Here is a 27211-nt window from a genome sequence, read left to right as displayed (position 1 = left end):
TTATTATTGGTGAGTAGTATTCCATTGTACATATATTTACACCACAATTTCTTTATCCAGTCTTCTGTTGATGGAGGTTTATGTTGCTTCCATGTCTTGGCTATTGTATATAGTGCTGCTGTGAACATTGGGGTGTGTGTATCTTCTCGAGTTAGAGTTTCCTCTGGATATATGCCCAGGGGTGGGATTGCTGGATCATCTGGTAACTCTATTTTTAGTTTTTAAAGGAATCTCCATACTGGTTTCCCTAATGGCTGCATCAAACTACATTCCCACCAGCAGCATAGGAGGGTTCCCGTAAAGGCAAGTTAAAGGCGGCATCTCACCCCTATGCATCGCTAAACAATAAGGACATTTTTTCTACACAACTGTAATACCATTATTACACCCAACCAAATACGAATTTCAGTATAATCTAATATAATTTAAGTTCAGATTTCCCCAGTTGACCCAGCTGGTTTGTTCAAACCCCAGCTCCATTGAAGGACCTTACACTGCAATTGGTTGTGACATCATCTCTTTGAACTCTGGGCTGTTCTCATTTCTTTCCGTATATCCCGTTGACCCTGGGAAGCCAGGCTGCTGAGAGTTCCACCTTCTGGATTTGTCTGATTGCTTTCCACAGTGTCTTCTCCCATGGTCCTCTATCCCTTGTGTTCCTGCCATAAACTGGAACTAAAGGTATAATTAGATTAGACTTAAACTTTGGGGGCAAGAACACTTTGTTTTTGGTTTTGTGTGTTTCCCATTACACCCTAGCAGGAGCCCATCATCTGCTTGTCCTACTGCGGTGCCGCTGAAAGGGGTCACCAAACCAAGGGGGCGGTGGTATGATGTTTCCACGGTCAAGTTATTTTGTATCTGGTAGGAAATCTGGGAGGAGATCGTTGGTGGACACAATAGTATCCAGTTCTCTATCAACCTTTCGGTTAATGGCTTGGGCATCCATTAATGACTGGTGTCTGCAACGATTAGTTCATCGGGGGTATAAAATAGCGACTTCTCTGTTCTCTTTTCAACGTTATTGGCTGGCATCTCTCCATAAGAAGGGCTTTCTTTTCTCATCAACTTGGGCTGGTTTCATGCTGTAAAGGCTTGCTAAGCAAGGAGTTCATACAACTGTCACCTTCAAAGGTGAAACATATGCTTTGTTGTTGTTCCAATATCATTATAGACTCATGTATATTTATATGTTCACTGTGTCAAATGACCCACTTTTTTATTGTGGTAAAAAAGTATATAACATTTGCCATTTTAACCATTTTTAAGTGCATAGTTTTGTGGTATGAAGTACATTCACACTGTCAGGCAACCATTTCCACAACGCATCTCCAGGACTTTCTCATCTTCCTAAACTGAAACTCTGTTTCCATTAAACAGGGACTCCCCCTCCCCTCCCCCTCCCCCTCCCCCAGCCCCTGGCCTCACCATCCTACTTTCTGTCTCTATGAATCTGACTCCTCTAGGGACCTCATAGACATGGAATTATATAGCACTTGTCCTTTTGTGTCTGGCTTATTTCAATAAGCATAAGGTCCTCAAGGTTCATCCGTGTTGTAGGTGTCAGAATTTCCTTCCCTTTTAAGGCTGAATACTACTCCTTTGTATGGATGGAACACATTTTTTTATACATACATCCATTGTTGGACACTTAGGTTATTTCCCTATAATTCTCTCTGATGCCCAGAGGGTTACACCTGATCTAGTGGGAGTTCAGGGGATGCAGTTTTGAAAACCCTCAACAATTCAGAATGTAACCTAAGGCTAATTTCCCGTTTAAGTGAGGGGGAGGAGGCTGAGTTCCTGAAGCTCCTCTTCCCAGCAATTGTAGATTTAAAGGGTCTTCATGGAAAGCTTCCTTCAGAGACAAATTGCTGCACCCCTCTTCCCAAGCTGGCCATACACCCGGTTTCTGATTCCGTAGACCAGGAGACCAGAATTCGCATTTCTAACAAAGCTCCTAGAGATGCTGAACCTGCTGTTTCAAGATCCACTTAGAACTGCTGATCTACTTATATCCAGTTATAGGATTAAAAAAAAAAAATGAGGTTGTACTCACATTAGAATTGCTGCTTATTTTCTCAGCATGAGCTCCAATCTCTGCCCACCCCCACCCCCAACCCACGCACCAGCTCGCCCCGCCCTAGATGAAAAGGTACCGTGTTGCTCTGTACTGAGACAGCGATCTGGTCTTCAGAGTTTTGTCTGGACTTCTTTCCATTCCAAAGTTACTGATTTTCTAGCGCTGTTCTTCAGAGCAAAGCAACCAGCCACACAACCTAATGAATACTTGGCTGATACTTGCATCAGAAATGGAGGGGGGGAAAAACACCCAGGTAGAAAACCCTAATTTTTAGTTATAAGAAAGGATTTAAAAACAACTACTCAGGGGACCTCAAATCAAAGGCAGAAGTTCCAATGTCCAAGAGACAAGTGGCTTGCAGGATCCTGAAAAAGATGGGGCGATATGTTTACGTCCGATCTAAATACAGTTTACAAGTCGTGGTGAAGTGTATCAACATGAGTAAACTAAAAACCGGTTTTTGGAGGGATTAGCATGATAAATTTCCTGATGGTGAACTTCTTAGTTATGTCAATGTAGATTTCGAATGTGTAGCATTCGGATTAACGTGGACTAGCATCACACCGTACTGTGTTTGTCTCCATTTTACAGATGCAAACCGAGACTCAGGGGAAGAAGGGAGTTGACCGGGCGGGCCATGGTGCAGATCCAGGATTGGAAAAATAATCTGCAGTTCCAGAGCCCAGGGTTCATTCCATCACACAGTAGCAACACGTGGCCAGGAAACAAAAGTGTCCCAGGGGATTCTTCCCTAGAGCTCTAACCCGCCACCTCAGCTCCGGCCCGGGGAGGCGCCCCGGGATGCTCTGACTACTAGGCAGCGCCCCTGTGGGCAGCAATGCGCAGGCGCGGCGCGCCCGTCCCGCCCCCGCCCCCCTCCACGTGCGGCGCACACCTCGCGCTCCCCTCTGCTGGGCTCGCCTCGCGCCTCCCTCCCTCCCTCCTCCCGCCCCTCCCGTCCTGGCCTCCCATTGGCTGCGGGCTTCGTCCCTCCGACCGCAGCCCGGCAGGCCCCCGCCAGATCGGAAGTCTCGCCCCACGAGCGGCCGTCCGCGCCGCCGATTGGCCCAGCCGGCTGGCAGTCGGGGCGGCGGGCCCGAGTCGGTGGCGGGGGCCCGCGGTCGGTGAGCGACCCGGGCTGGCGGTGGTTTCCGGTTCCGCGGGGCGGGCGGCCGGGAGCGGCGGCGGCGGCGGCGGCGGCGCCTGACAGACAATGAGGGCGGCGGAGAGGCGCTGAGCGGCGGCGGCGGCGGCGGCGGCGGCGGCGAGCGACGCGGGGCCCGGGGGCGGGGCGGGGCGCCAGCCATGGACAATCAGGTGAGGAACGGCCGCGCCGCCCCAGCGCAGCCCGCGCCGCACCCCCGGTCCCCTCCCTCCTTCCCTCCCTCCCTTCCCCGCCCGCCCGGCCCGGCCCTCCTCGGTCCGGCCTCCCCGCCTCAGCTCGGCGCCCGCCCGCCCCGCTTTGTGCGCGCCCTTCGCTCCCCGGGCCTTTATGTGGGGCGGGGGCGCCCCTCCCCCATCCGCGACCCCCGCCGGGGCGGAGCGCCGCGGACTTCGCTGGGAATCCCGGCCCCCAGCTGCCCAGAGTCCCCTGGGACGCCCCTTGGAAGCCCGGTCTGGCCCATACCTTCGTGGGACGCCCCTTGTGACCCCACTTCAGCCCAGAGACCCCATTCGTTTCTTGAGACCCCGGCCGGGCCCAGACCCCCCTGGGACTCCTCTTGTGACTCCAGCCCGACATAGGGCCCCCCGGGACATCCCTCGGGACCCTGGCCTAGTCTTGAGTCCCCGCAGACCCCCCGGGGATCCCTCAGATCCGACCTATACCCCTTTTCCTCTCTAAATCCAGAACCGGTTGGTGTCTCCTTCCCCCTCTGGATCCTTGGCCCTGAGTCTCCTCAAACTCCATGAGCCCTCAGCCTGCCGCCTCTTCTCTACATTTGACCTCTGCTGGGGTTTGAGCTCTCCCAGAACTCCTGGGACCTCAGTCTGAAGCCTCCTCCTCCCACAGACTCAGGCCCACCCTAACCTTTCCCGTCATCCTCTTTCAGGCCTGTGCCCTCTGTTCCCTCTGATCCTGCCTCAACCTGAGCGCCTGTTTCTCCTCAAACCCTGGCGGGGTCCTGGGTCTTTTCCCACCAGGACCCAGGCCTGCGTTGAGCATCCGCCTTTTTGGACCTGGGCCTGGCTTCCTCAGATTCCTTTGACCTACCCTGCTGCCTCAGCCCCCTCTGGTTTCAGCCCTAGCCACTCTCCCGTGGACCCCAGGGCCTCAGGGGGCTGTCTCTTCACCTTCAGACCCTCTCCTCTTTGACCGGGCCCAGGGACAATTTCTGCTCTGCCTTGGAGCCCACACACACTGCAGACACCAAATGCTTCACTCCCTCAACTTGGGCCTTCTTTGCACCCGTGACCCTGGTTTACGCTTCCCCACATTTTCCCACAGTCCAGATTTTCTCAGTCTAGTTCCTTTAACTTCAGTTATCCTCCCTTCAGTGAGGCGCAGTCTCTCCAGAACCCCTATGCCTCTCTCCTTATGTTTAGGATCACCTGCTTCCTCCCAGCATCCCCCAGTCCGATGCTGAGACTGTGACCCACTACCCTCTCCCCCCAACACACCTCATTTTCTCTGCCTTCCCCAGCATCTTGGAGCCTCCATTGAAGTCCTTGCTGCAAACCCAAGATGTTCTCCAGCCTCCGTCAACTCTCCCCACAGCCCCTCTCCCTTTGATCTGGAAACCTGGAGCTAATCCTGGTGAACCTAAGGCTGTTCTGCCCACCCTCCACCCCCGGTCCCTCCTTCACCAGCTCTGTGCTGTTTCCTCTTGGGTCCCCAAGCCCCTTCCCCTCCTGAGGCCCAGGACCATTTTGGCCCCCAAGATTGGATCATTTATTTCTTCATCCTCCCTTGCTGCCTCTGGCTCCCAGGGGCGTGGGGCCAGGAAAGGCGGTATGGGGCTGTGGGGGTGGCAAGTGAAATCCCCACCGTAAGTGAGGGCAGGTTGGGGCGTCCCTGGCTGCTGGCGCCACTCAGGCGGCTCTGTCTGGTAAGGTGCTGTGTGGCAGTCGGGTTTCAGGGGTGGGGGACAGAGACCTCCCCCCTGCCCAGTCCAGCTACCCGTGGATCGCTGAGGCCTGTGCTTGTGGCGCCCTCTTGCCATGATTTCCTTCCCTTTTAGCCTTGGTATTGTACCTTTCTTTTGAGAGGTAAGGAATCGTTTATGACAGTTGAATGGTGGTGTGGTGTGAGTTCATTTCCCTTGAAGGGGCAGAGCTTGTTGCTTCCGATCTGTATTAAGAAAGAAAATGAGATGTACCTTCAGTGTCCACTTTTAACTAAGCCCACCTCTGGGAAAGTCTCATTGGGCACCACGCAGGCCTAGAATGTGGCTCCTGCCTCTCGGCCCACCCTCTGGTTCCCCGGGGACATGTCTTAGGCCCAGGTGTGTCCATCCCTGTTGTGATGTGTTGGGCCCTGGCTCTCTGGGCAGTTGTCATTCCTGTACATGGAGCGGTGAGAAGAGTTGGTGGTCTTGGTCTGGGACAGAGGGAAACGGTGGCCTTGCAGAGGTGGTGAGCACCCAGGGCCAGAGAGCGACCTCCCCGCCACCCGGTGCGACAGCCTCAAGCACTCATGACTGTTTCAACTTAAACGGACCCGAATGAGAAAGTCAGTTCTTCAGTCGCACTGGCCACATTTTAAGGGCCCGGGAGTCACCACTACTGAGGTGCCAGCCACATTATGGGTCAGCGCAGAGAGCACATTTCTACCGAGGCAGCAGGTCCGCAGGTCAGCGCTGGTCTGGATCTCTGCACACATATTTGCAAGTGAAACCTGTCCCCAAAGGAAAGTATGTGCCGCCCCATAGTCTGATTCTCCATCCCTGGCTGTGTTTTCATGCAAATTTGGGAGAGGCCCAGGAACTGTGTCCCTTCCTCACAGGGACAGCAGCCCCTGGGGAGACAGGAGAGAATGGTGTCTTTTGTCCCACCAGGTGAGCGGGCTGTAAGTGGTCCAGCATGACTTCTGGTGTGAGAATAATGCTTTGAATCAGCCTCTCTTTCCTCCCCCGGTGCCCCAAGACTAGAACAGCCTCGGTGTGATGGGGACTAACAGGGCTTTCCCCTGAGGGCCTGCTTGCTTTGGGAGGCTCTGGTTCTCTTTCCCTTCCTGTTGTATTCTCTAGAACTTTCAGGTCCAGCTGAGAAGGGGGATTTCGCATTTTGCTCTGGGCTCCCAGGAGAAACTCCTTCTGGTTCCTTTTGCTCTGACCGTACCCCACCTGTCTGAGTCCCCCACCTCTTGAGATTTGTATTTTTTTGGGGGGGGGAGGGATGATGTATTTGCAGGGGCAGGTCTTTGCTCACTCAGGGGTCATGACTGGGAGGCATGTGGTTTATCTCTAAAGATGGTGGGGAGGGAATGGGTGTGGTTGCAGACGGAGAAGATGCTGGAAAGATGGGAAAGGAGGATGGGGCAGGGGTCGCCTAAGGAGCTGGAAGTGGTGTCAGCATCTGGGAGGTCCTCTTCCCAAAGGACCAGGGAGTCCTCCCTTCACAGAACCATCGGGCCCGGTTCCCGAGGTGGGCGGCCGACCAGCTGAACCACAGTTGTACTGAGCTTGCTGACTTTTCAGAAGGCTCTCCTAGGTTTGGGTTTGGGGACAGCTCCCTGTGGCCATACTCTGTTGCTCTGGAAGGGAGGCTTGTTTCTAACAGTGAGGGTCCATTTTACAGATGCGGAAATGCGGGCCCAGGAAGGCCCCACGAGGAACTGAGGCCCGGTGGGGTGCTCAGGTAGCTCTCGCTCTTTCCCTGACCTTGCAGAGAGAACATTGGAGGGGTGCAGAGCACCAACATGGGTGACGGGCTCCTCCCCCACCCAGCTCTGCAACTATCACCTGGAAAGTCGAGCCTCCAGGTTTTAAAATTGGAAAGTACGTTGTGAAGTCCTTGAGAGTGGGAACCAGAGTCCTGATCTCTTTTATGTCCGTCATAGTTTCTAATGCAAAGGTTTGCACTTGGCCTCACCGACTGTTGGTTAAATAGAAGGAATCACTCCCTCTGTCACCAGGCCCACCTGGCCTGGTGACAGATGCCTTTATTGGGGTTGTTCGTGTTCAAAATCTCCCAAAACTGCTTCCTGGAGATCTGGAGACAGCCTCACGTCAGCTGTGTGTGCATCCGCTGCACATCTGTGGGCGTTCCCTGCATGTTTAGTATACATCCTGTGCCAGACCTGGGGAGGGTCAGGCTTCCCAGCAGCCTGACAGCTCTAAGGACTGTGGGTGGGTGTACATATCCTCATGGGCTATACACTTATCCTTGGAGACTTTCCAGTGACACGTTCATTGAGCCCTTTCTTGTCCCTTTGTCATTAATCTTGTGCCCTGGGTCAAAGGAATGAGGCTGGATGGAGGCAGAAGAGGTTGCAGGGCAGACCACCAGCCCCTGTGTGCTAGCCTTTAGAGGACCAGGGTCTCCTGCCACTGTCATGAGAGGGTCCTGACCCTGGGCAGGCAGTCCTCACTTGAGAGGATTGTCATGGAGGGACATCTGTCCGTTCGCCGTCTTTCTCACATTCTGATTCAGTGGCTGCTCCCCAGGCTGGGTACAGTTGGACTTGGCAGAATCAATTCAGGCTGATGAGGGAAAAGACTTTTCAGTGCTTTCCCCTCCTGGGAGGGGAGGGGAGGGATTGTAGCATCTGAGGGAATTAGATGCAGTAGCCAAATTTCAGGCATAATTATGCCACTTGGTGAAGTGCAAATTCCCAGAGGAAAGGGCATCTGTTGAAGTGAATTCCCACCAGAAGATCTGGGGAAGTCTTACGGATGCACTCACTAGTTAAAGACCTGCCTTCTGGGGCCAGGCTGAGGCCAGGAGCCAGAAGGATCTGAGAAAGAAAGGACTTTGGGGAGGGAGTTGCTGTTGGCCCCAGGCTGGCTTTCTGTCTCCACTCCCCCACCCCCTCCATACCTGGAGGGAGCTGTGCTCCTTCCTGAAGAAGTGGCCGGGAAGCCGCCCTCTGGGGTCCGTTTGCCTGGCTTGCAGGACGTAGGATTCTGGCCCTTGGATTCAAACTGCCTGCTGCCAGCTGGCCTGGAGAGGGGGCAGTGTCCGGCTGGGGCCCTCAGCCGAGACATAACTGTCCCCAGATGGCCCTTGGAGCCCTCGAGTCTCCGCTTCATCTCTGTTGCAGGTCTTAGGGATGATTTTTCAGAATTAAAATGGTTAACTCTTTCCAGAGCAGGCCTGGAATGTTCCCCTTTGTTCTGGGCGTGGGTGGCGAAGTGGCCCCCAAATGCTGGGATGTGGTGGTGACTGAGGCCGGGCCCTGGGTGCCACTTCCTGCCGTCCACTCTGAAGGTTCTGCCGAGTGCCTCCCAGCAGCACGGGACAGGTGAGACTCATCACTCCAAGACAGCCATGAGCTTACTAACCCAGCCGGCAGTGAGCCTCCCGAGCCAGGCGCCCTTCTGGAGAAACAGCTCGCTGATCTGCTTCAGTCCTTTGGTTCTGATGGACGGAGGAGGAGTCCAGGTGGAGTCAGGAAGAAGGGGGGAGAACCCTCAGAGGTGGAATTGGCTGAGCCGTGTAATAAATTACCGGGACTTGACAAGTCAAAATAGTTGGCGGGGGCTCAGCTTTGCTTGCCTCCGGCTCAGTGTAGCTTGAATGTCTTACTGAATCAGTGATTTCTTTTCAAATATAGTGTCCCCAAATCTGTGTTATTCCACCATCTTTAATTCTTAGAAGAGTCTAGCATTTGGGGGAGACTGCCTCTCCTGAGTGCCCCAGGGTGTGCAGTTGTTGGCACCTGGGGTCTGGGCAGTGTCAAGGCTGAGCTGGCACCAGCCCCCGGGGCAGAGATGCCGCCTGGGCAGAGCTCTAGGCCCGGCCTGCCGGCTGCAAAGATTACCCATCACACTTCAGAACCTTCCTGTTTACTTTGGCCTCCAGAGCGTCTTTTTGGCGCTTCCATTTTCCCCCTTGGATGGAACTGTGGTCTTCCCTTCTTTCACAATCGCTGCTCTGCCGCTCGTGTGCCCTGGGTAGGAACCCCACGTGATCAGAAATGCCGGGAAGGCGGCTGAGCTGGTGAACAGCAGGATCTGCGGTGACATCTCATCACCTGAGGGTTAACTCTAAAGTACCAGTGTATTGTTGTGATTATGCGTGTCTGATTTTCCACCTGTAACCCTCCCCGCAATCCAGGGATTGTCTCCCGATTCCTCAGTGTGAAAACAGGTCTGAGAGAAGGGCAGACAGAGTTCTTTACACACTTGTAAGTGTATATGGTGATTACAGCCTATTCGGATTTATGTAAATATTGTTTGGGTTTGTTTATCTTGAATGTTGTTCATAAACATCGCTCTGCAGATAGAAGCTTGTGATTGATTGGAACATTACGTGTTTATCCAGACGCTCAGTCCTTCACCTGTAGTTTTTGGTGAGTGTTTCCCCTCGAATGTCCCCATACTCCTCACTCTGCCCACCCGGCCAGCCACCACGAGGCATCCTAGCATCCCAGCTGCCTGGGTCTCCTGGTCTCACCTCCATCCACCCTGAGTCCTCCCAGTACTCCCATTTCGGGCCCCTTTTCCAGCCACTTCCTTTGGTTGCCTCCCAGCGGGCTCGTTGTTGTCTGCCTGTCCTTTTCTGCCTTCAGCCCGGACTGTGCACAATTGCTGGGACACCTTCACTCAGCTGCTGTGTCCTCGAACCCATCACCTGCATGTGCTGGGCTGCAATTTCTGTTGTGTCCAATCTAAGTGCTCCATCCCAGTCCCCACCCCTCCCACCAGTGGACCGGTCCCGGCGATCCCTGTTCTTTTCCCTAGGAGCCTCATGGGGACTGTCATCCTGTGCGGGCAGAGGGGAGCTCTGCCCTGATGTCACAGCTGGCTTGCTAAGTACCCATGGTCTCTTGCCAGCTCTTCCAGATGTAGGGACCACCTTGTCCTTATCTGTCATCTTGGCCCTTCCCTCTTGGAATGCACTGCTTAGAACTCACTGATCTAGGAAGCCTCTTTAGTTAAATTCAGTGTTGCTGATGCCTTGTGCAGCATGGTTCCAGCATAGAGGTTAAAAGGACAGTGAGATGTGGCCCCCGGAGACAGCAGTGGATGGTGAGGTGCAGGGTCGGGATGAAGTGGGCACCATGGAGTTGGTTGTACATTGACTGCTTTGGAGACCCCAGGCCTGGTTGGTTCCCAGTATGGTGATCGGTCAGAAAGGGCTCTGGAGAGAGTAGCACCCAGCCAGGGCTTAAGGGACGAGTGGAATTGCAGTCAGCAAAGACGTCAGCATGGGGCACCCTGGGCTGCAGGGTAGGGGCACGAAGATGGACGGGAGTGGACGCCCGGGGTGTTCCAGGATGGCTAGCATCTGACTGAGCTGGAGTGGAGGGGTGTGTGTTTCCTGTGCTTCCTCAGTTCTATGCCTGGAAGTCCAGCCACCAACTTAGCAACAGCTTCTCTGTGTGTGAACACACGTGTGTGTGGTGGGGGGCCTTCTGTATGTGACATTTACACAGGCTCTGCAAGATCCTCTCCGATTTCTGGCAAGAGAGTGAAAATGAGCATCTCATACTGGAGGAGACGCAGGTGGGAGACGGCAGGTGTGCTGAGGCCTGGGGAGTTTAGTCTGAGGGAGCAGCAAGCCATCAAAAACTTTGAAGCTGGGCAAGCGATAGGATCTGTCTGCCCTGTGTCCCCGGCGGTGACTGAGCAGCGAGAGGAGGCCGGGCCTGAATGGAGTTTCTGGCTCCACAGAAGAGGCGGGTACTGGTGGGCCTGTGGCCCCAGGGATGCCCGGGGCCAGGTGGTGAGAGGGAGGGTGGAAAGCGCGAGTGGGAGGTTTCTGGTCTGGGAGGTGTGGGATCCACATCGCCGGCCGACTCACTCCTGGTTATCTTAGCACTTAGGAGCAAGTGTCCACTTGGCCTGTGCTTTCTTTGTAACATTGTTGACTTTGATACTAGGTGTCAGGCTGTATCTGTGTGAAGTCTGGGGAGGATTTCACAGACCAGCGTGGGTGTGTGCAGTAGGTCCCTAACAGTGGCTTTGGCCAGCCTCGGTGGTACTGGAGCTTTGAAGTGTTATGGCTGCTTGTGGAGTGGAGTGGGGCTGGCGTGTGCTGCCTCGGATCCACGGGCATAAGGAAAGGAGCCTGGCCGCCCAGGCTGCGGGTCCACAGCCCCTGTCCCCAGGTGGCTTCATGCCTGCCTCCCAGCCTCACTGTGAACCACTATTCTAATTTTAAAACGGAAAGCCAGCGTGTATGCAGATGACTCGGGTGACCCCAAGGCTCTCTGTTCTCCAGAAGACTCTGTGGGACAACGGAGAATGAAAATACTTTAATCACGGACTTGGGTGGGTTGGCCAGGATGGCAGAGTGACTGAGGGAGTGACACACACACCTGGGCTTGGCCCACCCTAGCTGAGCCACCTTGCTGGTGCCGCTGGGCAGCTCCCTCGTGGAGCCTTGGTTTCCTCGCTCATAGAACAAGGTATACAGTCTGCCCTCCATATCTGTGGGTCTGCTTCCTCAGGTTCAATCAACTGTGGATTGAAAATATTCAGGAAGAAAATTCCACAAAGTTCCAAGAAACAAAACTTGAATTTGCTTAAAAGTGTCGCAGCAACTATTTACATAGCACTTACCTGTATTTACTGCTCACCTCGCATTTACATTGTACCAGTTTTATAAGTAACCCAGAGATGATTTAAAGTGTGCAGGAGGGTGTTTGCAGGTTATATGCCAACACTAAGCCATTTATGTAAGGGACTTGAGCACCCGTGGATCTTGGTATCCTCAGGGTCGGGAACTAGTCCCCCAGGGATACTGAGGGACAACCGTAATTGCATTACAGGTCACTCTGTTGTATTCCTGGAGATCATGGTGAGGGTTAATACTCTGCACCAAGAGTCACCTTTGATGCGCCAGCATAAGAGCAGAGCAAGAAAACTATTAGGGGGATGATTTCCGATCGTGGGAAATGCTGAGAAGTCAGCGTGATAAAGAGTGATGAGGGGGTGCTTTCAGACTGGGTGGTCAGTGAAGGCTTCCCTGAGGAGGTGACAGTCAGGCTGAGACCTCAGTGACAGGAAGGAGCCAGCTTTGAGAAGGCCTGGGGGAGATCATCTGAGGCAGAGGAAACCACAGGTGCCAAGGCCCTGAGGCAGGCTGGGGAGGGGCAAGGGGAGGATGATGGAGGAGATGCAGGGACCCAGTGTGGGAAGCCATTCACACAGGCCCCATCCCCCAGGGAGCTCTTCCCATGCTTTGGGTGGGTCTGGGGAGTTCCTGCATTTCCTGTGCTCTGTAGGCCCTGCTCTGGGCTTTGCACTGACCCCGTGCCCGCTTCTGTCTCCCCCAGTGCACTGTCCAGGTCAAGTTAGAGCTGGGACACCGCGCCCAACTGCGCAAGAAGCCCACCACCGAGGGGTTCACGCACGACTGGATGGTGTTCGTCCGCGGTCCCGAGCAGTGTGAAATCCAGCACTTCGTGGAGAAGGTGGTCTTCCGGCTGCACGACAGCTTCCCCAAGCCCAAGCGCGGTGAGTGCCCCAGCCCCGGCTGGCACCAACCTCTTCCGCTGTCCCCAGAAAGGCCCATGTCACCCTGTCCCCGGGTGCGGCCCCTCAGCACAAGGTGAGAGCCCACCAGCCAGGCTAGCCCTGCTCTGATCCTCCACAGGCCTCTGCCCTCCACCTGCTTCTCAGCCGTGGGTCTTGCCGTGAGGAAACCCAGCAGAGGTGGTGACAGTGTCTGCCACTGTCATTACTTAGACTCGAGGGGCTGAGAAGCATCCAGAGGAGGGAGTGAGTGGGGAGGGTGGCAGACGCCTGCCTGGTGAGTGATCAGGACGTAGCTTACTGGGCCCATGTTTGACGAGAGATGCCTTTTCAAGAAGCTGTGATATGGGGGGCAAAAACTGGAAAAGTCGCTTGTGTTGCTCCTGCCTTCCTTCCCCACTCCCCCCCTCGGACTGCCGTCTGTGAAGCACAGAGCCTTGTTTGTGAGGTCCACAAAGAACTGGGTTCCCTGTGGCCACAGTCTGGCCGGGCAGAGGCAGGAACTTGCCCAGCGGGCAGGGCGGGACAGCCCTGCCTGGGGAAGTTGACGGGGAATTTGGAGTGAAGTCTGTGGCTGTCCTGTGAGCTCTTGGGGGGCCAGGGCATGTCAGCTGTTTTCATCATTCGGGCCCCTCACCTCTTGAAGCCCGGCACCTCACGGGCTCCAATAAATATTTCTTCAGTGGTTGTGTAGATAAAGGAATGAAGGACTGTTTGCCAGAAAAGTGCTTCAGGGCTGGGAGAGCTGCTGCTGGGCCCCTGACCCCTCTACCCATAGTTGGAAGGAGGCCGAGCCAGCGTCTTACCGTTTGGCAGGGAGACCCCGAGTGCTACGAAGTAGGAACTCCTGGTTCAGAAGGGAAGGCAGTCAAGATTCCGAAGTGGCTCAGTAGCCATTTCTTTTGCTTTTGGTTTCTTCCATCAGCTTTCAGCTGTTCCTTTCCTTTGTTTCTCCTTTCCTGAATCTTCACCTTCTCCCCTTTTCCGTCTTTCCTCTCTGAGCCCCTTGGAGAGAGCAGATCTGGTTACTGACAATAGCAGATACCTGTAAAGCACCTCTTGGTAACAGTAATACATGCCACTTACCGGGCTTGTCCTGCTAAGAAGCCGTTTTCTTGCTCCCCACAACCCTCTTTTACAGATGGGGAAGCAGGCCCAGGGGCCTTAAGCTGCCTGAGCCTTAAATCCCGTGAGCGCGCTGGGGGTGGAGTCTGCCACGCTGTGGGCGGGGCCTGCCTGTTTTTATTGGCTCTGGGCCACGCCCCTTCGTTCTGGGAGCCCGCAGTTGCAAGTGCCCTGTCCTGGCCCGGGCGCCTGCTTTCTCAGGCAGCTGCCACTCCAGTTCCTTTTCCACCTCCCTCACCCTGCTCTTTCCGGGAGGGCCCAGGATGATGATTCCCACCCACCTGCTTATTTCATCTTCGTCCCCTCCGGCTCCATCACCAAGCAGCTGCTCAAAGTAATACTAATAGCGTCTGTTTGTCCTGTACTCGCTCCGCGCCGTGTACTGTGCTCGTGGCCGCTCTGCGTCACAGGGCCTCCCAGGATCCCAGCCAGGTAGATGTGGAAACTGAGGTCCAGAGAGGCCCAGGCACCTGTTTGTGATCACGTGGAAATGGCACATCCTTCAGTCTCCCAGTATCTGAAAACTGGGTTTTGAGTGGAGCTCACTCTTGTGAAATGTCAGTTTGCCTTCAGAGTTTAAATTAGTAGCTGAACCGTGCTTGTTTGCAGTGTGTCCGTGCAGCCTGTACACAGTGGGCAGCTGCTTTGCCTGTCAAATGTAAACGCCTACTCACTGTTGTCAAGGAAAAATGGATCAGGTGAAGGAGCCAGTGAGTTTCTTACAGGACTCTGCTCCAGCCTCTGAAATGATACTTTATGTGCTTAAAAAGTATGTTGTAAATCAGATCTATACCCGTAACACACCCAGCAGAGATGGGCCAGGTGGGACATTTCCACCTCCCATTCCGTCAGCAGTGAAACCGCCCTAGGGCAACCTTTCTAGTCCTTTCTGGGTTATGTCCTGCCTTAACACTTTAAAGCAGTAGAAACCCATTTGCTTCTTATTTCTAGATTTTTCACATTGAAAGTTTTTTTTTTTTATTTACTTATTAACATAGAGGGTTTGACTTTCTCCTAAGCTGGGACCTCTTTCACCCACAGTCTCCTCTCCTCGTGTTAAGTGATAATGTTCTGCGGCCACTGTCTCTGTGACTGAGTGAGGTGAGCCCACCTACCTTCGGGCCTTCCACGGAGGCTCTGTCTCCCTTTCTGGGAGCCCTCACCTGCCCGGCTCGCGCGCCCTGTCTCTGCTCATTACACACCCACACAGCCGCGTGCTTCTTAGCCTCTGTCTGTTACATTTTTCTCTGCATCGTGCTGAAGTGTCACATGTATTACTTACCTATCTTGTCCATCGCCCCCTCCACCGCCCGTCTTGCCATGCAGTTTGCTGCTGTTTCCCTGACACTGAAAGGAAACAGTAGGTGCTGACTAAATATTTGTTGAGTGAATAAATGGATTCTTCAGCGCTGTCAACTTTGGCCAAGGTCTCCTGACTTTCCACCTGGGAAGAGAAGGGCAGGAGCACCTTGGGCCTTACACCCCTCCTCCTGGGAGCTGCACTTGACATTGTTAAGGTTATTCAATGGAAATCTCGAGGCTTCTGCTCCAGGATTGGAGATTAAGTCTAGAAGTTGGCAGCCAGCAAAGGGCACTGACTATTGACTCTCTCCACTGTTGGGCTGGTCCGGATCCTCTCTGTGAACTCTGGGCCACTCTAAGGAGAACATTCAAGGTCACGTCAAGGTCAGATGGGCCCTTTGTATCATCCTTGGTTAAAGTTTGGCCCTGTTTACTTTGCTTCATGTTTGGCCCGTGGCTTTGTGAACACCCTTTGCTTCTTCTCCCCGCTTGTGTTGTGTCTTCATCAGAGGTGCTTCGCCTTTTTCCCATCCTCTGCATCATTCCATTTATTCGGTGGAGTTTCTCCCCCTCTGGATATTTCATTCTGGTCTCTTCCTCCTCTAATCAGAGCTGGCTCCTCTCAAGGCTGCTTCTTCAGTCATCTCTGTGGGACTTTACTATTATCCTGGGGGGATTTACCTATTACCCTATGTTTTGGTTTATTTCCTGTCTTACTTGGGTAATTTCTCAGGAAATATCCCAAGAGATTAATTACTGAAGCAGTTTCAAAAGAATGGTATGTGGGGAGTAAACTCTGGCTCTCAATATATCTGAAGTGCTGCTGTCCTGCTCCCACACTTGAATGGAGGTTTAGTTGGGAATAATAGTCTAGTTTGAGAATTACTATCACTTAGAGCTTCCGAAGAACTGCTTCGTTGTCTTTGGAGAAGTCCAGTGCTGTTGGTTTCTCCTTCTGTTGTAGGTGACCTGTTTTTTGTTTGTTTGTTTTTTGATTTTTCTCTGAAAACATACAGGATTTTTTTTTATGACATTGTTTCTGGGATCTTTTTTGTTTATTTGTTCAGCATGTTGGACACTTGGTGTCCTTCATTCTAGCTCTGTAAGTTTTCTTCTTCTATTTCTTTGACAATTTCTTTCCATCTGTTTATTTTCTGTTTTCTCTTCCTAGGATGCTTATTATATAACTTTTCTGCAATTAAATCTTTTCATCTGTAAAGTGGGAACAGTTGCATCTGCCTCATAAGGTTGTTGGAAGGATTACATGAGTTATAGTGTACCAAGTGCTAAGAATACTGCCTGACACACAGTAGGTGTTTTATAAATAGTAGCCACTGTTGACGGTTGTTTCATCTGCTGAGTTTTTTTGCGTGGCTCACCTTTTTAAAAGAATATGTCTTTTTGCTCTACATTCTGGGACATTTCCTCAACTTTATTTTCTGACCTTTCTGTTGAATTAAAAAATTGTAAGTACTATGTTTGTAATATCTAAGAGCCCTTTCTTATTCTTTAGTTTTCCTTTTGAAAAGTATCTTGTTTTCATTTGTTGGGCATGTTGAATTTGAGGACATTGGCTCTATTTTTCGTTCTTTTTCCCAAGTTCTCTTGTGGTCTCTTTCCTCCAGGTGGGATTGCATATCGAGTGCTCTGTTTAGGGCAGGATGGGTTCTGTTTACCAGTGGGCTTCTGGTTAGGGAGGTCGGCCTCCAAACTTCCTGAATGAGGAGGGCTTTACTCTGGGGTCCAGTTTTTACATGATAAGGTTTCGCCTCCTCTAGATGGTTGACTTTTCTCGCAAGACATGGAACCATCTGTATTTCCCAGAGGAAGGATGAAACGGCCTGTGCCAGGGTGGGGGCGATGACGGGAGGGACCCCCAGGACTGTTGTTCCCGCCACTAGTCACCCCCGTCTTCCTCTCCCAGCCCCACGCCACCCTCCACGGGGCCTGTGGATGCCACAGCCCCCACCTGCCGGGGCTCTGGCTCCGGCCAGGCTCCCGCCTGCCCTGCGGCACCTGTGCCGCCGCCTCCTCTTCCTGTTCCTTGCCCGGCACACTCTCACTTACTTCTGCCTTCTAGAAATTTCTTGGCTGCTCACATCACCTCCCTCCCCTCTTTACTCTGCTGGTTATCTTGTATCGTATTGGGATCACTTTGGTTTCCGTGGGCCCTGAGGGGGGACAGCAGGCCAGTGCATCTGCTCAGTCTCCCACGTCTGGAAGCCTGTCCTCTGTCCCATCTCTGAAAGGATGAGATGTTTTTCAGTCTTGGAATGCCTGTCGTGTGATAAGCCTTCAGAGAGATTGAGAAACGCTCAGTAGAGTCCCTTCCTTGAAGGGGTTTGTTGTCAGAGTGATCAAGGTCAGAGGTGACACGTATGCTTGGAAAGATAACTGCCCTCAGCGGGTGTAAGTGACCAGAGGTCAGAGTCCAGGGAAACCAGGTCCTTTCTTTTCAGGAGGTGGGCCCCGATGCGGGCCTTAATGGCTGAGGGATTTAGACTGAGAGTGGGTGGGGAGGAGATGGGTGCAGGGGTGGGGTGTGCGGGCAAGCCCCCTGGCGCCCCCTCGCCTGCGCCCTCTGTTGGGGGTTGTGCAGTGAGCTCAGGCTGCCCTTCCTCCCTGCTCTGCTTCTACTCCTCTTCCCATGTGCAGATTTGTTCAGCAAGTATTCAGGTGCCCGCTGGGTGTGTGGCCTCGCGCTGAGTCTGGACACAGAGGGCAGACTGCAGTGCGCTCACAGTTGGTGGGGTTGGGGAAAGCGTTCATGCAGCGGGAGAGACCCCCTTGCTCAGTCTGCTCAGAGAGGATCAAGAGACTCGGGGAGAGATGGGCCATGACCCGGCCTCCCTGTCCAGATTACTTCTTGTTCCTGGACCTGCCTCTGACTTCAGTAGAGGACCTGACAGAGGCATGACATGTGGCCCTCTCAGCAGTATTTGACAGCTGTTTGTTGAATGTCTCCAAGAGGTCTGGCCCTGGTCCTGGCCCTGGGGAGGTCACACTAAATGAGAAGGAGCTTAGGAAGGATTGAGGAAGATGGACACAGTGAGCAGGAGAAGTCCTGTGAGTGAGACATGCAGGATGCGTGGGGGGCGAGGGGGTGCCCAGAGCAGGGGCTGCTGCTCAGAGACAGGTCCCCGGAGGAGGTGATCTGCGATCTGAGAGTGTGGCTGGGTTTTAGGACCTGAGGCTGGGCGGTTAAGAGATGGGGCTGGAGGTGATGGAGCACTTGCAGGCCCCCTCAGTGGGCTGGAAGTCGGTCCTGAGGGCAGTGGGGAGCCATCAGGAGGCATGGATTTGTGATTCAGAACAATCCTGCCTGCAGAAGATGCCTCAAGTGAGCCTGAAGCAGGCCAGCTGGTGAGGTGCTGGGCAGAGACCCCCGTGAGAGGCACGGCGCCTGGCCTGGAGCGGAGGCACAGGCGCCGGGTGGAGGTGTGGTCCAGAGATGTTTAGAGGAAGACTTTATGGTGCTGGGGACAGCAAGCTGCAGGAGAGGGAGGAACTGAGGTGTCCTGGGGACCTCGGGTGATTGGTGGGCAGCCTGGGTCCAGAGCTGAGGGACACTGGGGAGGTGCAGATTTAAAAGGGAATGAAGAGGCAGTTTGGGGGGACTGCATCTGAGGTGCCCATCCAGCACCCATGGGAGGATGTCTGAGGAGCAGGAGACTGACTAGAATAGAGATTTGGGGCTGAGGTCACCCCCCATGGTGTCTCCAGGTTGCCTGGACAACCTCCTGTGGTCTAACAGGCAGGGCCACGCCTTACTTCAGGTGGGCTGTTGGTCAGACTGAGGGTGACGGAGCTTACTCCTGGGGACTGGAGGTGTCCCCTTGGCCTTTGTCATCATCGAGCACCTGACACTGTCAGATGTGGGTCTCGGAGGGGTGAATGACTGAATGCAGTCATTGCTGGGTTTGGTAGCAACAGTGATTCACATGTAGATCGGGAGGTCAGGTGATGGTGCTCAGCCGGGGTCACTGCTGGCCCCCAGGAGGCTGTGCTTCAGTCAGGCCCGTGGTTGTTTCCCCTGGTGGGGAAGTCAGTCCAGTTGAGCAAGCCTCGAACCCCAGCCACGTGCAAGGCCCTGTCCTTGGGAGCTTTCCCCGCGGCGGGGGCCTGGAGCTGGGACAGCCCCGCCGGAGGCGGGGAGGGGGCTGGAGCCTGGCTGGAGGCAGGTGGCCAGAGGGGGCCCTGAGGGGAGGTTCCTGGAGCCATAGCTGGCTCACACCCGTGTCTGTCCCTGCAGCTCCTGTCTGTGGGGCCAGTGGGGGCTCCAGGAGCCTGAGCTCAAGTCCCCCCCACTCTGCGGTTTGCAGCCTGGGGTCCTGCGTGAGGCTTCCAGCCAGCACTGGCCTTGAGGGTCTCTAGTTATTCTAAACTCACCCTCCGCTCCAGTTTTGTTTGCATAGATATGTGAGATATTTGAGGTTTATGATATTTGAAGTTTCTTTTTAAATCTTACAAGATTTTAATTTTTAAAAAGTCACATTTCATTATATTCCATGCATTATTTTCCAGCAATTTCTGGCCCACTTAAGAATTGCCTGTGTAGTAAGATGTGTGTAAAGGTTTTAACAGTTGGCAGGATGTTTTCCTGTCTCCCAGAAGCGGTTGCCTCTGGAGAGGGAGCAGCGGGGGACGGGGGGGATTTGATCTGTACTGTTCTGATTTTTTTCTTATAAGTGGGAGGACAGTATTTTCACGTTACTGACATCAGCATACGTGTCAAAACAGTGACAGTTCATCCTGGAGTGTGAGACTGCAGGAGGTTACTGTAACCTGTATTTTACTGTTCCTCTTAGTCTCTTTCTTTTTTTCCCTTCTTTCTTCCTCTTTTTTTTTCTTATTTTTAAATTTCTGGGGTTAACGAGTCTGTTCTTGTCACTTGGGAATGCTTTTGCTAGGTGCTAAGGTGGAACCCAGGCGAGCCCCAGCTGAGACCGGGGAATCTCTGTCTTCATCTTTCAGGGTCGTGTCCCTGACCCCAGCCGGGGCCTCAATCTCAGTGTTTGAGTGGACGATGGAAGGAGGTGGGTGCAGCAGAGTGCGCTGCCCTGCTGGCAGGCCAGGGCCCCAGGCCTGGCACCTGACCCAGGCCTTGCTCACTGCCGTGAATCTTTTGGACTGGTGCAGCCGTCGGCTCTGGCAGCTCTAGCTCAGCTGCTCTCACTCCCCTTCCTGCTCTCCCACTGTGGCATGGCGGGGTCACCTTTCTCCTGCTCAGCTCCTTCTATCCCCTGTGACCCCTTTGACATGGGATGGGGCCTGAGATTTCTGCTCCCGGGAGCTGGCCTCTGGACCAGCCAGCTCGGCCCCAGAGAGAAGGCAAGGAGGGCAGGTGCTTGCTGCTGCCAGTCACTGACGGTGCACTTTCCCTTTCTTTCTAGTGTGCAAGGAGCCCCCGTACAAAGTGGAGGAGTCAGGCTACGCTGGCTTCATCATGCCCATCGAGGTCTACTTCAAAAACAAGGTAGGGTGCCGGAGTAGCAGCAAGGAGGACGCACAGTCCACGAGAGGCAGCGGGGCCGGCGGGGCATGGGTGATGGGCAGATGTTGGAATCTGTAGCAAAGACATTGCGTTGCATCCATCTCTCCTGTGGTGGCGGGGGGCTGGAAAAAGGGGGGCATGTGGTGGCGGCAGGTGGGGGTGTACGTGAGCGGGGCCTCTCCAGGAGCACTGGGCTGGCCATGTCCGCATTAGTTGTCCTGACGGTAGCACGGTCCCTGGCTCAGCCTCCACATGCTGTGTCAGGGCCAGAGTCAGTGGATGGCCCTAGAGGGGTGGCCACCACGAGGGGAGAGAGGCGAAGGTCTGGGGCTTGCCTAGGGGTCCAACAGCAGGTGCGTTTATGCGTCTTCTGAACGGAATCTTTGATGCCCTTGGGGAGAAGAGTTTTTAGTGTGGTTGAGTGAAAAAAGCAAGTTACATGTATATTATTTGTAGAAAAGAGGAATTATATATATAAAAGACAGTAACAAAGGTAATCTGGGTGGTGGGATCACATTTCTCTCCATATATATTTTCTGAACATTTATGGTGAAAAAAAAGTAGGAATAGTCTTCGCTCAGGCTGCTGTGACAAAACAGCACCAGCTGGGCGGCTCAGAAACAATCAGCACTCAAAGCCCAGGGCTCGGGAGGCCGGCCCCGACCCTGGGTCACGGGCGGGTGCGGGCCGCCTCAGGGCTGTTGCCTTCTCGCTGTGCCCTCACGTGGGGAGGTGGTGAGAGGTCCGTGCACTCTTTTTTTCTGAAAGCACTAACCCCGTTCCTGAGGGCTCCGTTCTCACGACCAGATCACTTCCCAGCACCATCACTTGGGGGCGTAGGAGTCGACATACAAATTGGTGGGGACACAGTCAGACTACAGCTTTTTTTTTCTTTTAAGCCCAATAACTAACATTTAAAAATTGCCTTCCTGGCAACCTGCCTCTGCTCCTCCTCCCAGGTGCCACCATGAGGCCAGTGGTGACCTTTCCTGGCTCCCAGGTGGCTTGGCCCCGGTGGGGTGCTCTCATCCGGCTAGACTGACTACAGGCAGCTCTGCCGTCTTTCAGGAGCGACGTCTTTCAGGAGCGATGTCTTCCGGGAGGCCCGCAGGGCCACTGCCCACTTTATGAGTCCCTTGTTTATTCTCAGTTCTGAGAACCACTGCCGGCGTCAGGGGCCTTTGGGAGTGGAGCTCAGGTGTGTGGCCCCCTGGGCATCAAGTAACATTTTAGCTGGTGCCACTCAGTGGTATTTGGCTGTGGGGCCTGAGGGTCAACCCCGCAGCTTTCCGGGCATCAGGACCTGAGAGTCCCGGTGCCTGGCCAGTGCTGGGAGGAGAGCCCGGCCTGTCTGCATGGTCCCAGGCTCCATCTCCTCAGCGGGGGGTGCTGTGCCTGGAACGGGGCAGGGGCGGGCATCAGAAGTCGTGCTGGGGGCGGCAAGGCCAGGCGGGCCTCTGGGTGCTCTGGGGGTGGGGGAAGGGTGTGTGCACCGTGGAGGTAGGACCGGGGCTGGGGCGAGTCCCGGGGCAGGTGTGCACTGGCCTCTCCAGCTCCCATGGGGGACCGTGTGAATGGGGTGATGGCGGAGTCCCCGTGGGTGGCTGGGGAGACAGTAAGGCCACCTGAAGAGCATGCTTGGCCACCGTGCGTGGCTGCTGCTTCCGTCTGCTGGGGCTACCGCGCCGCATGAGCTGGACTGCCACGTTCTTCCTCTCGGGGCAGACGCCATCTGCTCTCGTGTGCCCGCATCCTATTACCCGTGTTCTCTGTTCCTGGTGGTGTTGCCCTCAGGGCTGTAGAGGGCAGCCCAGCACCGAGAGCCCGGGAGGCGAGGCCGCCACGGAAAGGTGCAGGGGTGTGGGTCCCATCAAGGTCCTGTGAGGTGCCAGGCACTCTGCCAAGCAGGTGCTTTCTTAGTGCCCAGACAGGTCCCAAAGGACGGTGATCACTCGTCTGGACGAAGGAGCTCCTGGGTCCCCAGTCACCTGGCCAAGGCTGCACATGATTGGCGGAGCTGGGATTTGAGCCAGCAGAGCGTGTGTTCACTTGTGTTCACATGTGCTCACGTGTGCCCATTGCTTAAATACCCCAGACAGCCATGACCCAGAATGACAGCCATTCGTGGATTCTGGGTTTTGCTTGCTTCTGGGTGACAGGGACAGTATTATTTTATGTATCATGTTCTTCTACAAATGTTGTCTGAACGTGGGTCCCTGTGGAAGTTCTGTGATGGTCACACAGGTACCCTTGAGTACTGGGTCACTACGGAAGCAGCTCCTCCATGTGTGGGATGCCGTGTGAACTGGGGCCAACATGAGCCAATCTGCTGATGACTTTTCTGCCCTGATGTAGGGAAGGGCTCCGGCGGGGGTTTAGCCACAGCTTTTCACCTGTTGGGGAGGTGAGTTGAGCTTTGCCATGGTGAGCAGAGGGGAAGCGACTGTGGCTAGGTCTCTTCTCTGGGCCCCGGTTCCTCTGTCCACCAGAAGGGTGCCTCGTCGCATCTGCTGCTCAGGGCCTGTGGGAAGATTGGGAGAGACGGGGCCTAGCGCCCGGCCCGGAGTGAGCGTTTCCTGCGCGTGTTTGTTGTTGTCACCGCTGACGTGGTGTTGCCTTGTCCCAGCGAGTTGGGTGAGCGGGGTCAGTGCAGCCAGCGGCCTGTGCGGCCCTTGGGCCTGGGGGGTCCAGGCTGTACCCAGGGCAGAAAGGGCGCTTTCTCAGATGCGGGATGTTTTCTTGTGTGAGCGTGAGGCATTTTTAGCCACACTTGACTCTGGATGTAGTGCTGGTTGTGAAATGAAGAGGTTCTGTTTCACGTGGTGTTTGGTGCTGGAACTTATCTGAGGCCACATCCTGTTTGGCCTGCTGGCAGGATGTGCCTCTACAGATAAGTCACTCCTTTCCCCTAGAGGAGAAAGAAAGTGCGGAGAAGGAGGGTCGTCTGACTGTAAAGGTAAAAGCCGTGTGTCGTGGGGCTCTTCACTCACACCGCTGCTGACGCCGGGCGCGCAGTGTCTTTCCCGACACCGCTCCTCTGGCTCTGATTCTGCACGTGCTGTCGGGGTGTCCAGGGGTTCAGTTCAGTTCTGCCACCAGCTGCTCGAGTCAGCGCAGGCCCTACAGGTTAAGGGCTCAGCCCCACGGGTCTGTCCCCCGTTCAGACGACAGTCACAAGTCTGGGCTTCCTGCACCTCTGACAGCCCGGCTGTGAATCAGGGATTCCCACGCCCCCCTCAGGTTCCATAATTTGCTAGAACAACTCACAAAACTCTGATAAGCACTTAGTTACTGTTATGAGTTTGTTGTATGGGATACAATTCAGACAGCCAGGTGGGAGAGGTGCAGGGGATGTGGCATGGGGTGGGTGGAGCTCCCATGCCCGCTCCTCTCGGCACCTCCGTACTCACGTGCTCTGAAGCTCTCCAAACTCTGTGTTCACATGTCTTATGGAGGCTTCATTATGTCAACATGGTCAAATCATTGGCCACTGTTGATCAAGTCAATCTCTAGCACCCCTCCCCCACCAAGAGGTGGGAGGTCAGGAGCGGGATGAAAGTTCCGAACTTTTAATCAAGACTGTGTCTTTCTGGGTACCAGCCCCATCCTGAGGCTGTCTGGAGGCCAAAAGTTGCCCCATTAGAACAAAAGGCGCTCCCACCACCCCTTCACTCAGGAAGTTCCAGGGGTTTTAGGAGATCTGTGCCAGGAATTCGGAACAAAGGCCAAGTTCTTTCTATGATACCACAATTGTGAAATAAAATTTTTATTAAGGTGAAATTCATATAACGTATAATGAAGCATTTTGGTGTACAGTTCAGTGACATTTAGTGCATTCCTAATGTCAGCGCTCTCCTTTCAGATTTTTCATCCCCTCCCCCCCATCTTCTGGCAACCTCTAATCTGCTTTCTATGAATTTAGACATTTCATACAAAAAGAATCATCCAATATGTGTCCCTTTGTGTCTGACTGCATTCACTTAGCATATGTTTTCAAAGTTCATCCACGTTGTGGTGAGTATCAGTGCTTCACTCCTTTTTTATGGCTGAATGAGATGCTCCATTGTGTGAAGACATACACGACGTGCAGTCAGTTCTCGTTACCTGAAATAGTTATGTTCTGTCGGGTCACCCTGAACATTGAATTAGTGGAGACTGAACCATTGCTACAAGGGGACTAACGGGTTAAGTTCCCGCAAGCCGCGGGGCACATTTTTGTCAATCAGTGATACATAATTTTGTTTCATGGGTGCTTCTGTTTGAAGACTCCTTATTTACTGTACATTGTTGATTCATTAACATTGAGCTCACAGCCAACAGCACCATCATTCATGCCTGAACAAAGCTTGTCTAATGGACGTGTTTTCTTTGTAAAGCACATCACAGCCTTCTTGCACTTAAGAACCCTGGACAGCATTTCAACCCTGGGCTTGGGGCCATTTCAGATAGCAGAAGCACAAACATTCGGTAAAAATGGCACTGGGAGGAGGACATCTGTTTAGTGTGAGAATCGCACAAGAAGGCCGAGCAGCTGGAGACGAGGGTGCGGGCAGCTCGCCTTTCACAACTCCACATGTGTCTGCGAGTGGATGTGAGAGCCACAAGTACTGATTTGGGGTTTATAAGTGAATTTTAGTGAATAGAGGAAGATGAAAACATGGAATGTGCAAGTAGTGACGACCAGCTGGACCACAGCCCATGTACCTGTTTCTCTCTTGGCAGACATCTGGGCTGTTTCTATCTCCTTGCTGCCATGACCCCTGCTGCTGAGAATGTGCTTGGACATGTGTGTTTGAGTTCCTGCCTTCAGTTCTTTGGGGTATATGCCTAGGAGTGGAATTGCTGGGTCATGTGGTAATTCGGTGTTTAACTTTTCCGAGGATCTGCCAAACTGTTTTCTGCATTGGCTGTAGCATTTTATATTCCCGCCAGCAACATAGGAGGGTTCCTGTCTCTCCATCCTAATCAGTGCTTGTCGCTTTCCATCGCTCTTTGTTTTGCTATAGCCATCCTAGTGGGTGTGAGGTGGTGTCCCACTGAGGTTTAGATTTGCATTTCCTTGATGATCAGTGATGCTGAACATCTCACGTGCTGTTGGCCATTTATATATCTTCTTTGGAGAAATGGCTGTATACCTCTTTTGCCCATTTTTTAATTGAGTTTTTGTCTTTTAGTTGTTGAGTTGTAAGAGTTTTTAATGTATTCTAGGTATTAAACTCTTACCAGATGTGTGACACGCAAATATTTTCCCCCTCCTGGGGGCTGCTTTATTATATTCCAGTAATATCCTCTGATGCATGAAAGTTTATTTTAATGTTTATAAAGTTCAGTTTATCTTTTTTTTTTTCTTCTGTTACACTTGTGGTGTCAAATCTCAGACTCAGTTGCCAAATCTGAGATCATGAAGATTTACTCCTATGTTTACTTGTACTAGTTTTATAGTTTTAGTTCTTGTATTTAGATAGGTGATCCATTTTGAGTTAATTTTTGTTACGTGGGCTGAGGCAGGGTCTAACTTCATTCTTCTGCGTGTGATTGTTCAGTTGTCCCAGCACCATTTATTGAGGAGACTGTTCTTTCCCTATTGAGTGGTTTTAGCACCTTTATTGAAAATCAGTTGGCCACAGATATTTGGTTTTATTTCTGGACTATCTCAGTTCTTTTTTTTTTTTTAACTTTTTTTTTTATTGAGTAATAGTCATTTTACAATGTTGTGTCAAATCTCAGTTTAGAGCACAATGTTTCAATTATACATGAACATACATATATTCATTGTCACATTTTTTTTTGCGCTGTGAGCTACCACAAGCTCTTGTATATATTTCCCTGTGCTATACAGTATAATCTTGTTTATCTATTCTACATTTTGAAATCTCAGTCTGTCCCTTCCCACCCCCCGCCCCCTGGACTATCTCTGTTCTATTCCATTGGTCTTTATGTCTATTTTTATACTAGTACCATACTGTATTGATTACTGTCGTTTTGTAGGAAGTTTTGAAATCAGGAGATTTGAGTCCTCCAACTTTGTGGGGGGATTTATTTGTTTTTTAACATAGTTTTGGTTGTTGTAGTCCTCTTGGGATTACATATGAATTTGATGTTTGACTTTTCTATATTTGCCAAAGGCCACTGGAATTTTGGTAGGGACTGCGTTGAATCTGTAAGTACTTTGGAGATACTAACCATCTTAACAATATTGAAATCTTCCAACCCATGAACACGGATGCCTTTCCACTTAATTAGGTCTTCTTTAATTTCTTTCAGAAGTGTTTTGTATTTTTCAGCGTAGAAGTCTTTTACTTTCTTAGCTAAATTTATTCCCATGTATTTTATTCTGTTGCATGCTGCTGTGAGTGGAATTGTTTTCTTAATTTCCTTTCAGAATGTTCATTGCTGGTATATAGGAACATAACTGATTTGTGTGTGTGTTGATCTTGTACCTGCACCTTTACTGAATCTGTTTATTATCTTTAGTAATTTTTTATGGGTTTTTGGGGATTTTCTACATTAAAGATATCATCTGCAAATGGAGATAATTTACTTTTTTTCTTTCCAATTTGGATGCCCTTTTTTTTTTTTTTTTTTTCTTTTTCTTGCCTCATTGCTCTGGCTAGGACTTCAGTA

At 52.7% G+C, this 27211-nt stretch overlaps 1 protein-coding gene across 4 annotated transcripts in view; it reads left to right on the top strand.

Moving 5' to 3' along the window:
* Positions 1-3282: 3282 nt before the first annotated feature.
* The window catches only part of MLLT1 (MLLT1 super elongation complex subunit), a 56790-nt gene continuing 32861 nt past the window's right edge, over positions 3283-27211 (top strand). For all 4 annotated transcript variants that reach the window (XM_031437053.2, XM_031437052.2, XM_031437051.2 and 1 more), the window contains exons 1-3: positions 3283-3400; positions 12468-12648; positions 20487-20569. In XM_031437053.2, the coding sequence (XP_031292913.2) occupies positions 3389-3400; positions 12468-12648; positions 20487-20569 (276 nt within the window). In that variant the 5' untranslated portion in view covers positions 3283-3388. The remainder of the gene's footprint in view (positions 3401-12467; positions 12649-20486; positions 20570-27211) is intronic.

This window comes from Camelus dromedarius, chromosome 27, assembly GCF_036321535.1.
Source record: "Camelus dromedarius isolate mCamDro1 chromosome 27, mCamDro1.pat, whole genome shotgun sequence".
Lineage (NCBI taxonomy): Eukaryota > Metazoa > Chordata > Mammalia > Artiodactyla > Camelidae > Camelus > Camelus dromedarius.
Note: the sequence above shows the minus strand (reverse complement) of the source record. Positions and strands in the feature narration are given on the sequence as shown.